This window comes from Felis catus, chromosome C2 (assembly GCF_018350175.1).
Source record: "Felis catus isolate Fca126 chromosome C2, F.catus_Fca126_mat1.0, whole genome shotgun sequence".
Classification (NCBI taxonomy): Eukaryota; Metazoa; Chordata; class Mammalia; order Carnivora; family Felidae; genus Felis; species Felis catus.
Window position 1 is genome coordinate 146,423,002 of NC_058376.1, and position 14,390 is coordinate 146,437,391.

Here is a 14,390-nt window from a genome sequence, read left to right on the forward strand (position 1 = left end):
CAGCTCTTCCTCTCATGAACGGTTTCTCGGTAGCATGTGATGCTCTCAGCATCTTGCCCACGGTAGGACCTTTTTCAGAATCAAGGTCAGTCCTCACAAACCCTTGCCGCGTCTTTGTCAACGAAGCTAATGTCTTATTCTAAATCCTTTGTTGCCGTTTTAACAGCCTTCACGGCATCTTCCCCAGCAGTAGATTCATCTCAAGAAACCACTTTCTCGGCCCATTCATAAGAAGCAACTCCTCATCCGTGCAAGTTGTATCATGAGATTGCAGCCATGCAGTCCCCTCTTCAGGCTCTGCCTCTAATTCTGGTTCTCTTCCTGTTTCCACATCTGCAGTTACTAACCCCACCAGGGACTTAAACCGTCCAAGCCATCCATGACGGTTGGAATCAACTTCTTTCAAACTCCTCTTAAGGTTGATATTTTGACTTCTTCCCATGTTTCACACATGTTATTTATGGCATCTGGAACGGCAAATCCTTTCCAGAATGTTTTTTTTTTTTAATTATTTTGCCCATAGCTATCAGAAGAATCACTCTCTGTGGTAGCTATAACCTTACAAAATATATTTCTTAAATAATAATACCTGAAAGTTGAAATCACTCCTTGATCCACAGACTGCAGAATGGGTGTTATGTTAGCAGGCATGGGACCATTCATCCTGCACATCTCTATCAGAGCTCTTGGGTGACACTATGTGCATTATGAATGAGCAGTGATATTTTGAAAGGAATCTCTCTTCTGAGCAGTAGGTCTCAACTTTGGGCTGAAAATATGGAGTAAACTATGTTATAAACAGAGGTGCTGTCATCCAGGCTTTGTTGTTCCATTTACGGAGCACAGGCACGGGAGATTTAGCAACGTCCTTAAGGGCCCTGGGATTTTCAGAATGGTCAGTGAGCACTGGCTTCAAGTCACCAGCTGTATTAGCCCCTAACAAGACAGTCAGCCTGCCCTTTGAAGCTTTGAAGCCGGGCCTGGCCTCTCCTCTCCAGCTTAAAAGTCCTAGGTGGCGTCTTCCGATAGAAGGCTGTGTCATCTGCATTGAAAATCTGTGTTTAGTGTAGGTCTTTTGGATAACCTGCTGTAGTTTCTGTGTCAGCACTGGCTGCTTCACCCTGAACTTTTTTGTCACAGAGACGGCTTCTTCCCTTACACCTCACGAGCCACTCTCTGCTAGCTTCAAACTTTTCTTCTGCAGCTCCCTCACCTCTCTCAGCCTTCCTAGAACGGAGGAGAGTTAGGGCCTTGCTCCGGATCAGCCTTTGGCTTAAGAGATAACGTTGTGGCTGGTTTGGTCTTCTACCCAGACCACTAATGCTTTCCCCATATCAGCAGTAAGGTTGTTTTACTATCTCATCATTCATGTGTTCACTGGAGTAGCACTTTTTCATTTTCTTCGAGAACTTTTCCTTTTGGAGCCACGATGCGGCTAACGGATGCAAAGTGCCTGGCTTTTGGCCTATCGTGGCTTTCAAAATGCCTTCCTCACTAAGCTGAATCATTCCTAGCTTTTGATTCAAAATTTTTTTTTAACATTTTTATTTATTTTGGAGAGACACAGAGAGACAGAGCACAAGCGGGAGAGGGGCAGAGAGCAAGAGGGAGACACAGAATCTGAAGCAGGCTCCAGGCTCTGGGCTGTCAGCACAGAGCCTGACGTGGGGCTCAAACCCACGAACCGTGATCATGACCGGAGCTGAAGTCGGACGCTTAACCGACTGAGCCACCCAGGCGCCCCCTAGCTTTTGATTTAAAGTGAGAGACATGCACCTGTTCCTTTCATGTGAACACCCAGAGGCCATTTCAGGGTTATTCAGTGGTCTTATTTCAATACTCTTGTGTCTCCAAATAGGGAGGCCCAAGGACAGGGTGGAGAAACCGGGGAACTAACTGCCAATGGGTAGAACAGTCAGAATACACACAGTTAAATTCACTGTCATATGGGTGTGGTTTGTGGTGCCTCAACACAATTACAACAGAAACATCAGAGATCCCTGATCGTAAGAAATATAAAAAATATTACAATATTTTAGAATTTGTTATAATATATAACATATGTAATTATGAAAAAGTTTGAAATAATGTGAGAATTACCAAAATGCAACACAGAGACACGAAGTGAGCAAATGCTGTTGGAAAATGGCACGAATAGACCTAGTAGATGGAGGGTTGCCACAGACCCCCCAACTTGTAGAAAACATAATATGTGCAAAGGACACTAAAGTGAAATGAGGCATCCCTGTATACACAACAACATGAATAAATCTCAGATGCATTTTGCTGAGGGAAAATTGCAAGCCTCAAAAGGCCTCTTGTGATAGAATCCCACCTATCTGACATTCTGGAAAAGGCAAAAAAAAAAAAAATACGGGCACAGAAAACAGGTCAGCAGCTATCAGGGGCTAAGGCGAGGGGCAGGGTTCACTATATAGATGGTCCCAGGGTTGATTGTAGAGGGGGTGATGGAACTGTTCTATATCTTGATTGTGGTGTAGTTATATGACTTATCAAACTCATATAACCACACACCGAAAGGAGCAAATGTTACTAAAAGTAAATTATAACTTAATTTTTTAAGTTTTTTTTTTAACTTTTATTTATTTTGAGACAGAGATAGAGAGCAAGCAGGGGAGGGGCAGAGAGAGAGGGAGACAGAATCCCAAGCAGGCTCCACACTGTCAGCACAGAGCCCAGTGTAGGGCTCGAACCCATAAACTGTGAGGTCATGATCCAAGCTGGAGTCAAGAGCCGGGTGCTTAGCTGACTGAGCCACCCAGGCGTCCCTATAACTCATTTTTTTTTTTTAATGTCTGTAAGAGAAGGCACTAGAAGTAATCAACTCACAAATTGTGGGGATGTATCTGAAGGTCACCTTTCAATGATGCCCTGTTGGATCTCTCACAAAGTAGACTAGATTCACGACATAAAAATTCCACCTCCTTCTCCCAAATTCAACATAGCTTTCAAGCCAACTTCACATGGAGAGACACGGTGACTGTACTGCAATCAACTTGTGGTTCCTTAACTTATAACTTAGGATCTTAAGTCTCCCCTTCTTGTCTTATCTCCCATTAGTCCCCTACATGAGCCCTTCTTTCTGGGCAAAATGTCCCCTTTGCAATGCTCTTTCCATTCTTTGCCTTCCCGCTTTCTTCAGCACACATGGGTCGGCTTCTCTCTGCCCTTCAAAATCTTACTTGACCTTCACAACCCACATCAAAGCTCAGACTGCCCACTCCTCTGTGAAATCCCCGAAGTCAGCCCCAATCACACACATTCATCACATTCTTACTGGGACCCTCTGTTCTCTTGTCCAGTGAAAACTTATCCTTCCAATTAGACTATAAATTCTGTTCAAAGCTGAGCTTTTATCTTATTTGTCTTTATATCCCCCAGGGCCAAATATAATGGCTTACCCGTAGCTAATACTCAGTTAATATTTAATGACTGAATAGAGGCCAATTAAAAAGGAAAAAAGCTCACCAGCAAAGCAGTGTGCTCCAAAGTGAAGCCGGTCCAAAATATTTCACAAGTACAGATAAGACCAGAAAATATGCAATTATAAATATGTAAGCAAGAAACACCATCAGTGATTTTGCCTGGAATGTAGCTATTCTAAGTTCACGAGACACTTTCGTCTTTACTCCTATTAGTTTTCCCAAATGCGTGTGATCAAAAATTCAGAATAAATACCGTTCCACATTCAAAATCTTTTTTAAACGATATTTATTTTTGACTAATAGAATTGGAATAAGAATCCCTCCTATACCTCTATTCGTTGATACTTCAACTCCAATATGAAAGATAATCAATGTGATAAAGGATTATTGAGCAATTATAAGAGACACACAGAGGAGAAGTTCAAAGCACAGACTAAAGCCAGGCTGCGTGGATTTTCGTGCCACCTCTAATACCTACTAACACGTGATCTTGGGCAAAGGACTTGACCTCCTGTGCCTCACTTTTTTCCTCATCCTTAAAAGAGAGTTAACATATAGTCCCTGCTTCTTAGTGTTTTTGTAAGGATTAAATGCACAAATTTATATGGAATAGTCCTGAGAACATCACCTGGCACACAGAAAATACTCCTAAGAGTTGATGTTATTAGTAATAATTGAAGTATCAATTTGAATCTGAATTGGAGCCTGAATTTGAAACCCAGGACCAGTAACTGGTGCCAGTCAGAAGTCAGACTTAACCAAGATTTCCAGCTGAGCTCAGACAAGCTCCTGAGGAGGACCTTTAGATAAATTTTAAAACTTTTCATACCCTTTTCCCCATTCCGCTTGTGTTTTACCAGTAACAAAAAGAATGTGCCCATGACAATGGAGAGCAGAGTATTTTTTAGGGCGTGTATAAATCAGATCATCAGGTTATTTATAATCCACACGGTTACAGCGCAGAAGCTTCATTCCTGTGTTTCATGCCCTCATGGTCAAGGTCTGAGGTCTCAGCCAGTCTCCCAAGAAAAGATGGCTGCCAAAGTTAGGCGCCAACCCTCCTAGGAAAGTAGATGCTGGGAGGAAGGGGGTGGGGCTCACACTTTGTTTCCCGGGATCCCCTTGAAACAAAGGTACAAAGGAAATAATAGCATGAGCTTCCCATTTTCCCTTACATCGAACCACCAGATTGGGAAAGAACCTATCTTTCCCGTGCCTCAGATTTCTGACAGGTGTCTCTTATTTTTACCTTCTCACTGACATCCGTAGCCTTCAAAACCACCTCTTCCATGATTAGCCTACAGGCCTCTTCCACAAATTTTTCTCCTGCTTTTGCGTCTGTTGTGGGGCCGTTCAGTACAACCCCATCCACGAGAACAGCACTCTTCTTACTTGGAACCATCTCTTGTTGATGGGGGTCTCCTGAAAGCACACAAACAGATCATGTCTGAGATGGAATCTAATAAGATCACAACAAAACACAAGGGGAAAAATGGGTCACTACCCCAGCTTCGAATGGTGTATCTCTTTTTTTTCAATGTTTTCATTTATTTTTGAGAAAGACAGAATGTGCGTGGGGGGAGGGGCAGAGAGAGAGGGAGACACAGAATCGGAAGCAGGCTCCAGGCTCTGAACTGTCAGCACAGAGCCCGAAGCGGGGCTCGAACCCATGAACCGCGAGAACGTGACCTGAGCCAAAGTTGGATGCTCAACCGACTGAGCCACCCAGGCGCCCCATATCTCTTTTAATACATGTGGGGCATTGAAGCTGACAGTTTTTTTATAGTTCCCAATGGCATAATAGAGTTAAGGAAAGAAAGTTCTATTTTCCATTCCTGCAGCATCTTGTTTAGCATCAGGGAGTGCGGAGGAGCTCAAGAAATGTAAATTCAACCTACTTTACTCACTCTTGCAAACACCTTTCAAACACATGTACAAAAAGATGATTGTAGACACAAGCCCATGTCTCTTTTGTGCACATACACTCTTCTGCAATGTGTTAAGGACTGCCATATACTCCTTTTGTAGGAATGAGTCACTCCTGAAGAAAAAATGATCTCTAGGTCACCTCTCTTAACTTTACATTTGAAGCTCATGCTTAAATGACCCTCTATATTAAAGACACTGCTTTTGTCCCTGAGGGCCCCTCCTTACATGTACTCAGCCACTTCTTTATGGAAGAAGAAGGAAAGGAAAGTGAGATGCATGATGGTTGGTGTAAACCCACATTTGATACCCTTAAATTTTTCAAACTTTCAGTTTGGGCACAGGCAGAAGGATGGAACAGAACATTTTCAGGAAGGTACAACTGCCAGTCAGTGACTAAAGGTTAAAAGTCAACATGGAAATCTATATCTGAGAATAAAGGTTACTGCCTACCCAAAATAGCCCTCCACAAAAATAATTCTGGCAACTTCATCCAAATATTCCACCAATATCTGCCACAGGCTTTGATTCAATTTTATTCTCTCTCTAATCAGTGTCTCTCTTTCCTCCCGTAATGTACATTGTGGAAATTTCCAGAAACATATGCCAGTGGCCCATAAGCGTTTCAAATATGTTTATGCTTACCAAAGCATAAAAAGCATAACAGTATTAACATTTATTATGCCTTAAAGTCCGTCTTTTCCTCAAAGTAGTTTATTTTGGTAAAATTCTGTGGCTTTACTTCTGTCACTGGCAAACCCAATTGGTGTCCATGGAGGCAGATAAAAATGGCACAGGCAGATTGCCCAATTTGGGAAAGCCGGGTTCTGCAGCAAAGGATCAATCTTTTAACCTCACGCTGAAGGGTAAACCATCCAGAGCTCCAAGGACGGATTTCAGTTCCACCCTTCACTTTGACTTATCTTTCACTTGGAAGGGTGCATTCAACACGGCTCAGGGCCAAATGTGGAAGCCCAGGGTTTGAGCTTTCAGATGGGAAGCCTGTAACACCTAAAGGCACTTTCCTCCCTCCCAATTTTAGGTTCTAAAAATAAACTGGAAAAGAGGGCGATTATTCAGGGAACCCTGGTTATGTCAGTAGGCAGGACTATTATTAGGCAGAGAGAAAAAGTTAGTTTTTTTAGCCTCATTAGTAGGATTTCAGGTTTTTATCGTTCAGGGAATAGCAGTCACTCTGTAGCTCTCTCAGAATCAATCTCTCTCTCTCTCTCTCTCTCTCTCTCTCTCTCCTCTCTCTCTCTCTCACACACACACACAAAATGTCAAACACCCACTTGCAACCAGAAAAGCAGTGAAATTGAAACTAAAGTCATCTTTATCTCCACAGCAAAGAAATCCCCATATTTCATGCAATTATCTGTGAGAAAATCTATAAAAACTATGAAGAACTTGAGACAGATTATGCTTCTTTTCTTGATATATACATTCTAATTCTATTGCCAGATGTGACAATGTGCCTCTTCTTCCCCATGCTTTTTCCCAGGTTGGAAAAGACCCTCTGAAGGTTGTGTAAGTAGGTCAAACTGTGATCTTCTGGGATATGTACCCAGGATTTCCAATCTAACTGCTAGTGTGTATAGTGGTTAATAATGAAGTCTTTCAATGGGAAGAATCTTCCATGAAGAATAAATCCAAAATATGACTGTTTTTCATCACCCCTTCCCCTACCACCTTAGTCCAAACCACCATCAAAAGCTTGGATTAGTGCAGTAGCCTCCCAGCTAACCCTTGGCTCTCACCCTTGTCCTGCATGTCGTATGGACTGTGCTCAACATAGTAGCTCTTATGTTCCCTTGAATCGATATGTCAGATCAAGGCTGACTTAAACCATCCAATGGCTCTGTATCTCATCAACCAAAAAGTCAAAGTCCTTATAATGAGCTCTTAGGCCCTAAATGATCTCCTGTCCCCATCATCTCCTGGACTTCAAACCTCATCTATTACTACTGTCCTCCAAGCTCACCAAGTTCCATCCACCTTGGCCTCTTCACTATTCTTCACTCTTTTCTTAAACATGAGCTTCTCAAAGAGGCCTTCTTGACGACCTGATTTCAAACTGTAGCCACTGCTCACCTCCACCTTCTTTCTTTGCTTTATTTGACTCAAAATTAGTGACCATGATGTGACATATAATATAAACTTATTTCCTTATTTGTCTAAGTATCTGTCTCTCCAATAGAGGTTTGGCTGTATAAGCTTCTGTCTGTTGGTTTCACTTGTGTTTCTGTAACACCTAGAAAGTACCTGGCAATTTATAGGAGTCTGATAAGCCTTTGTTGGCTATTAAATAGAAGAAGCTCTTCTTGACCCTTCAACCAACCAATGATAATGTCCCCTTCTCTGCGATGCCATTGTAAGTTACCTGACTAACTGAGTGGGAGACAACTTTGGCTGGGGATGGGGTAGATATAGAATACAATTCATACAATCCATGGCCTACAGAAGACACGGGAGGAACAGGAAGAAGAACAGGGAACAGGTTCAACAGGAAAACTGAGATGTAGCCTCTGGACTGTGACAGGAAACTGCACACAGAGGTTCTCACTTTCCTCTCCTCTCCATACTTTTTGCTGCAGCCTCTCTCTTTCTATGCTCTCTCCTTCCTTTTCTTGTAGGAATTTGACTTCTGAAAGTCAGTCCATCCAGCCTCACCCTAGGAACCACACTTCCAAATGTGAAAGCAGTTGACCCCTTAAACTCTGACTTGTGAATGTCCACCGGCTCTCCAATCCCATGCCTCCCAAAGCTCTGTATGAGATCAATGTTTGCTTTGTTCAAAGAGATGCGCAGATTTCCCTGGTGAGCAAACAATACATTCAACTTCAAATATTGTTTCAGTTATTGAGCAGTGGCCTCTTCCTTTGACGCAGGATTAAGTAAATTAACACAGACGAAGACTTAAAACAGTGCCTGCTACGTAGTGGGCACGCAAAAAAAAAAAGTCATTAATATTAGCTGGCTCAATAAATTTTAGCTAACAGTAACAGGCAACCAATAATACTTATTAAATACATAAGTGCACGGAGGAGAAGTGAAACTCCATGCGAGAGTAAGCTACAGTAGTAGAAAGGGAAAATCTCCTCAGCGTGGTCAAATGACAAGGTAATGAACTCTAGACCAAGGGGCCACAGTGGAAGAGTAGAAAGAGGGGCCACAGAGTGGGAGGTTGCCCCGTAAACACAGCAGTACTTCCTGCCAGAATGTTCAGGACACAAGATGGCGGTCATGCAGTTCAGCCCCCACTGAGCGGGCAGCTCTCCACACCTCCTGCCTTGTCACGCTCCAGCTCGCACTGTGGTTTCTGTGCAGCGGTTTGGTTTCTTGCACCAGACTGTAAAATCCTACAGGAAAAGGATGCGTGTCTCATTTTCCTGGTCACGTCAGAAACCCGTTCAGCAGCTAGCACGGGTAGGCACTCAGTAACTCTGAGGACCGCCTGGCTAACGGCAGAGACGTCTGGGAAGTCATCTTACGCAATCCCTTCATACAATCCAAAGATCCCCTGCACAACCCAGTGGCCACGATGTCAAGTTAGCTGAGCTCTAGTCTCGATCTCTCTCCCGAGCTCCCCGATCCTGGGAGAGTACAACCTCTTTGTGTCTCAGTTTCCTTAGCCACAAAATAGGACACAAAGGAAAGTGCTGGGCTGGCTACGAGAAAAGCTGAGTAAGATTCAGATGCCTAAGTCGCCACTCAAACGATTTTGTTCTAGGCTGTGTTCAAAATCTGGAATTCGGCAAGCGCTCTAACTTATACTAACGCTGCTGAAACACACTAATGTCCAGCTGGACTTACGATTCACTGTTCTGGTGACCACTAAGGTCCTCCCAAAATCTAACAGCTTTAGTTGTCTAGGCTCTCTCTAAACTTTAATACTTAGGCATTCATTTCAACAAGCATGTAGCCATCACCTGCCACACGGGCCACCAACCAGTTTAGGGGCCAAACACGCGAAGTGGATCATTTCCTCAAGGACCTCCAAGTCTCACGGGGAGATTAGGTCCTCAAAATGTACAGCCACACGAGACATGTCTACAGGCTACGTGTCCAGCTCTGTTCTCGAAGTTTTATAGATTTAACAAATTTAACGGTCGCAAAAACTCCAGTTATGTATTCCGTGTTACGGCTGAGGAAACTGAGACACAGGGGCCAAACACGCGAAGTGGATCATTTCCTCAAGGACCTCCAAGTCTCACGGGGAGATTAGGTCCTCAAAATGTACAGCCACACGAGACATGTCTACAGCTACGTGTCCAGCTCTGTTCTCGAAGTTTTACAGATTTAACAAATTTAACGGTCGCAAAAACTCCAGTTATGTATTCCGTGTTACGGCTGAGGAAACTGAGACACAGACGGTTTAACTGGCTTGCCCAGCATCACAGAGCTAGTAAATGGTGAAACCGGGGTAAATAACATACTGAAGCTCTGGGGAGGACCAACAAGATTCTGTTCCACAGGCATCTACAGTTTGTAAGGCCATGTCAGGGAGGTAGCAATGACAGCAAGATAAAGTAGACTCAATTCCTGTCCTCAGTTAACCAAGAGCCTCAGAGTACTGAATAACCAACCAGAAGACAGTAGGTGTCCGATGGCACGAGAAGGACCCTCATAAGATGTTTTGAATATAAACTATGCCGACATTCGTGGTTAAGACTCAGGGTTGTAAGAGAAGTCGAGGTATCGGGGGAAACTTCTGAATTAGAGGACGTGTCTTCTCCTTGAGTATCAGTATAATGAATAATCATAATTTTAAAACTGCATCACGTAAAGTAGCACCCCACTGACAGCTGGAATGGTCACAAAAATTCCTCTCAGCGTGACTTCACGTACGCATTTGTGTCATTTCCACAGGCTTTGGCAGTAAGTGGGTACATGTCTAATTTCTCTTCCACAGGGCTCTGAGCCAAATACGGGGAGACTTCTTTCTGCTATCATCTAAGTCTCTCTCTCTCTCTCTCTCTCTCTCTCTCTCTCTCTCTTTTCTAGTTAGAACTACTCCAGTTTCTTCGATGGTTTCTGAAGATGGTCACGATGGTGACGATGGTCATGATGGTGACGATGGTCACAAGTCTGGGTCAGTTTATTTCTATCTTATAAAAGGAGGCATAGCACAAAAATCCAGGTGTGGTATCCCCAGCTCTAGAATACAGTGAATTCAGGGGCGCCTGGGTGGCTGAGTTGGTTAAGCATCCGACTTTGGTTCAGGTCATGATCTCGCAGTTCATGAGATCGAGCCCCACGCTGGGCTCTGTGCGACAGCTCAGAGCCTGAAGCCTGCTTCAGATTCTCTATCTCCCTCTCTCTCTGCCCCTCCCCCACTCATGCTCTGTCTCTCTCTATCTCTCTCTCAAAAATAAATAAACATTAATTTTTTTTTTAATTTAAATAGAGTGAATTCATATTTCCCGTGCTCTGGTCACCATGATCCCATTAGTAAGGCTCCCATGAGCACCCTAGCTGATACCAAAGCTTAAGCTTTGAAACCAGGCAGATCCTGGTCCAAATTCTAATTGTGCTGCTGTGACTTCATCCATGTTATTTACATTCCATGTGATTCAGATTTTTTATCTGGTGAAGGGAGGAAATAGCCATGTCTATTTTAAGGAGTCACTGGAAGGGTTAAATGTGGCAAAGCATGTAAGGTGCTGAGCCAAGTGCCAGGAACAGTCTAAAGAGAACAAGAAATAGTAACTATTAATGTGACTGAGTCTATATGAACTCTTTTTTGGCACCCACATTCCACTGTTGGCTCAGGTAAAAGTTAGAATTAATAGCCTTAGGTCTTTATCAGAAAGTCTGCCAGTTAGAGCCAAGAGTCCCATCCAAGACTCTTTAATCGTTAAGAGAAAATTAGCAATAGGAAAATAATGCTTGCTTCCAAAGGATAGGAAGGAGGAACAATAGATCAAAAGAGGAATCCAGGCATCTGGGTGGGAGCCAAGGAATGCTTCCAAAAACTTGTGCAAAAGACAATGGGGACCAAGGGAGGTCTGAGAGTCGGGACCTGGAAAGCCCAATAGACCAGTCCAAGATGGGCATGAAAATCAACGCCTGCAAAAGAGGGTAGCATCAATTAATAAATTAATAAGGGACAATTACCAAGCACCCAACTTGGTGCCTAGGGATACAGAGATAAGAAACACAGAGTTTCTGTCCTTAAGTTGCTAAACATCTGAAAAGAGAATATTTAGGGAGACAGAGTGAAGGAAAATACGGCTGAAAGAGCAAGTTGAAGAAACACCCTTCTGTTCTGGAGTTTTCTACGTCCGGTGTCTCTTCTAATCTTAAAAGAGCGGACGCCTAATTTACTTGATGTACCTGGGTGGTACTGCTGGGCTCGTAAATTGTTTGCATCCCTTTCAAATTTCATGCCCGTTTTTTAAGCCATTTTGTTGTCTTAAAACAACATATCAATGAGAGGGTAACTATGGGCAACCTACAATTAAAAAGACTATAGAAAATAAACAAAGATTCATAAATAACAACAATACAAGACATTGGCCACAAAACCTCTGGAGATTTGGGTAATAGTAACGAATGTAGGGATTTAGCTTCTGAATCTACCTCTGCGATGCTGCAGAATCACAGAGGCTTTTTAGAAACTGAATGATTTCCACAGTGCAACCCACAAATATGACGACATAGGAGTAAAAGGCAAAACTATGCTTACAATATTATTCAGCTAAAGAGGGGTGGCTACCCATAGGCAGAGAGAAAGAAAGAAATTAAGAAATTAGCTGAAATCCACAGTGAATCAATATTGCTTATATTTACACTTGGTGAAATATTTACTGAATATTGTGTGCAAGACATTGGGATAGGCACGGTGGGGGAACTCAGAGATGAATCAGACACACAGATGGTAACCTCAAAATCTCGTAAGGAAAATTAGACATGTTTATGAATACCTAGAATCCCATCCAGAGGGTGTAAAGTATGAAGCTTGAGGTCAGACAAAACACACTGAAATTCCAGAGAAGAGCTTCTGAATGTGCGAAGCAGAAAGGCCACCTGGATTAGACGGTAGTTAGGATGACCATTCATTCAACCATTCAGCAAATACTTACTTAGTGCCCGTCATGTTCAAGATGAACAAGAAGACACAAATTTATATTTACCTAGGTAGACAGGAGATGTAGTCAATAAAAAGGCAAATAGATAGCCAATTAAAATAATTGCAGGCTCTAATAAATGCTCTAAAGGAAATTACTTGAATGACTCAATAGAATAAGGAGAAGAAGCTATTTTAGATCTGGTCTTGGGAAACTATTTCTAAGGCAGAGACATTCGTATTGACGTGTTTTAGGGAACCAGATGTAAAAAAGATGTGGAAAGAGAACAGCCTAGCAGGAAGGAACAGAAAATGCAAATAATCTGTAAATTGGCCCCTGAAAGAAACAGAAAAGGACTGTGCAGCCTAAGTGGGAGGAAAAGGGAAAAGAAGGAACCAAGTGAGCTTTGGAAAGACCGACAGGGAGCAGATCAGGTAAGGTATTTTATTCTAAAAGCGACACGAAGCCACTTAAGGGTTTTAAACAGAGGAGTAACATGATGGGATTTACATTTATAGAAGATTAGTCTGATTCCATGCAGAGGCGCATGTGGACGTAGATTACTGAGGAAATCCTGTGGAAGGTCCAGGCAACAGAGAACTGAAGCTTTGATGTGAAGGTAGCAGTGGAGATGCAGAGAAGTGCTGCGCTACGGGAGACATTTTGGTGGGAAAGCCAAGAGGACTTGCTGGTGAATTGAACGTAGGGGGTAAATAAAACAATAGGATCTAAGGTGACTCTTGGGTTTGGCACCTGTGCCACCAGGCAAACGGTGGAGCCCTGCGCTGATATGGAGACCACTGGAAAATGGCAAGTTAGTCAAGAATGTGGCGGGGCAGGCTTAGGGAATCAAGATTTATTTCTCATTAGTACGAATTGGTTGTGATGGGGTAGAAACAAAGGTCATGGCAAAAACATTCACGATAAAAAGGCAACGCGAACCAGGTAAAAAACAAAAAACAAAAAACAATGAATGTGTATGTTGGTGTCCAGGAAATCCCAACAATTTGTTTGTCCAAGAGGCAAGATCTATAAATGGGAGAAGTGAGTGTTGGGAGGGTGGCATGGGGACTGATCTTGCGGTAACTTGAATAGAAATAATTTAGGTGTTACTTGGTGGGCAGTAGGAAGCCATTGTGAACTACGACAGGATAAGAAGAGAGCTTTAGAAAGATTTAACAGGTGTAGAGGTCAGATGGCAGATCAAGAATTGGAGGTGGGGAGATAGGATGGTGATAATCCAGGCCAGGGAGAGGGAGAACATGAACTAGGCAGTGGACAGAATGGTAGGTTTGTATTTATTTTAACGTCTCCCCATAATAGTGCTGCTGTAAACTTGAAGCCAGGAATCCTGTGTCTTTCTAATGAGTCCTAAAGCTGTCCAAAGACAGGATAGTTTCCTATTCTCCAGGAAATCTGTGTTCTAATGATCTTTGGATGATAAGGTGACAGAATAAGGCGAGAAAAAATCATTTTGTGCATCCATGCATCAGTTCCTCTCTTGCAAAGCACTGGCGAACATATAACATTTTTTGGAGGTGACATGTTCCCATCACCTAGGGTTTTGTTTTATGAGATCCTGTTGTGTTAGCATCTCGGATGCTAGTCAAATGATTCAGATTCTGTTGAAACACAAAGGCATCCCCTTCAACAAAAGAGGTGGGTGCTTAAACACCATCCATTTTCTGAGAGGACAAGTTCCTCACAAGGGAGTCTAAAGCACCCCCAAAAAAATAGCTGTCAGAGCCCACCAATAGCCAATAAATGCATGGTGTCCCATAAACCCTATTTATTTATTTATTTATTTATTTATTTATTTATTCACTTATAATTTTATTTTTCTTCTAGACAGTGGTATAAATGGTGCCCCATAGAGTGTGCAGGGTACAACCTGCACAACTGTAAACAGCAGCCCAGGCTGTTCGGCTACTCAGACAGGCCTTAG

General features: G+C 42.8%; 1 protein-coding gene across 1 annotated transcript in view; it reads right to left on the reverse strand.

Annotated features, from left to right (window-relative positions):
* The window catches only part of GADL1 (glutamate decarboxylase like 1), a 170,934-nt gene that overhangs the window by 135,592 nt on the left and 20,952 nt on the right, over window positions 1-14,390 (reverse strand). Inside the window, exon 2 of the mRNA XM_003992189.5 lies at window positions 4,696-4,868. Coding sequence (XP_003992238.2) covers window positions 4,696-4,868 — 173 coding nt within the window. The remainder of the gene's footprint in view (window positions 1-4,695; window positions 4,869-14,390) is intronic.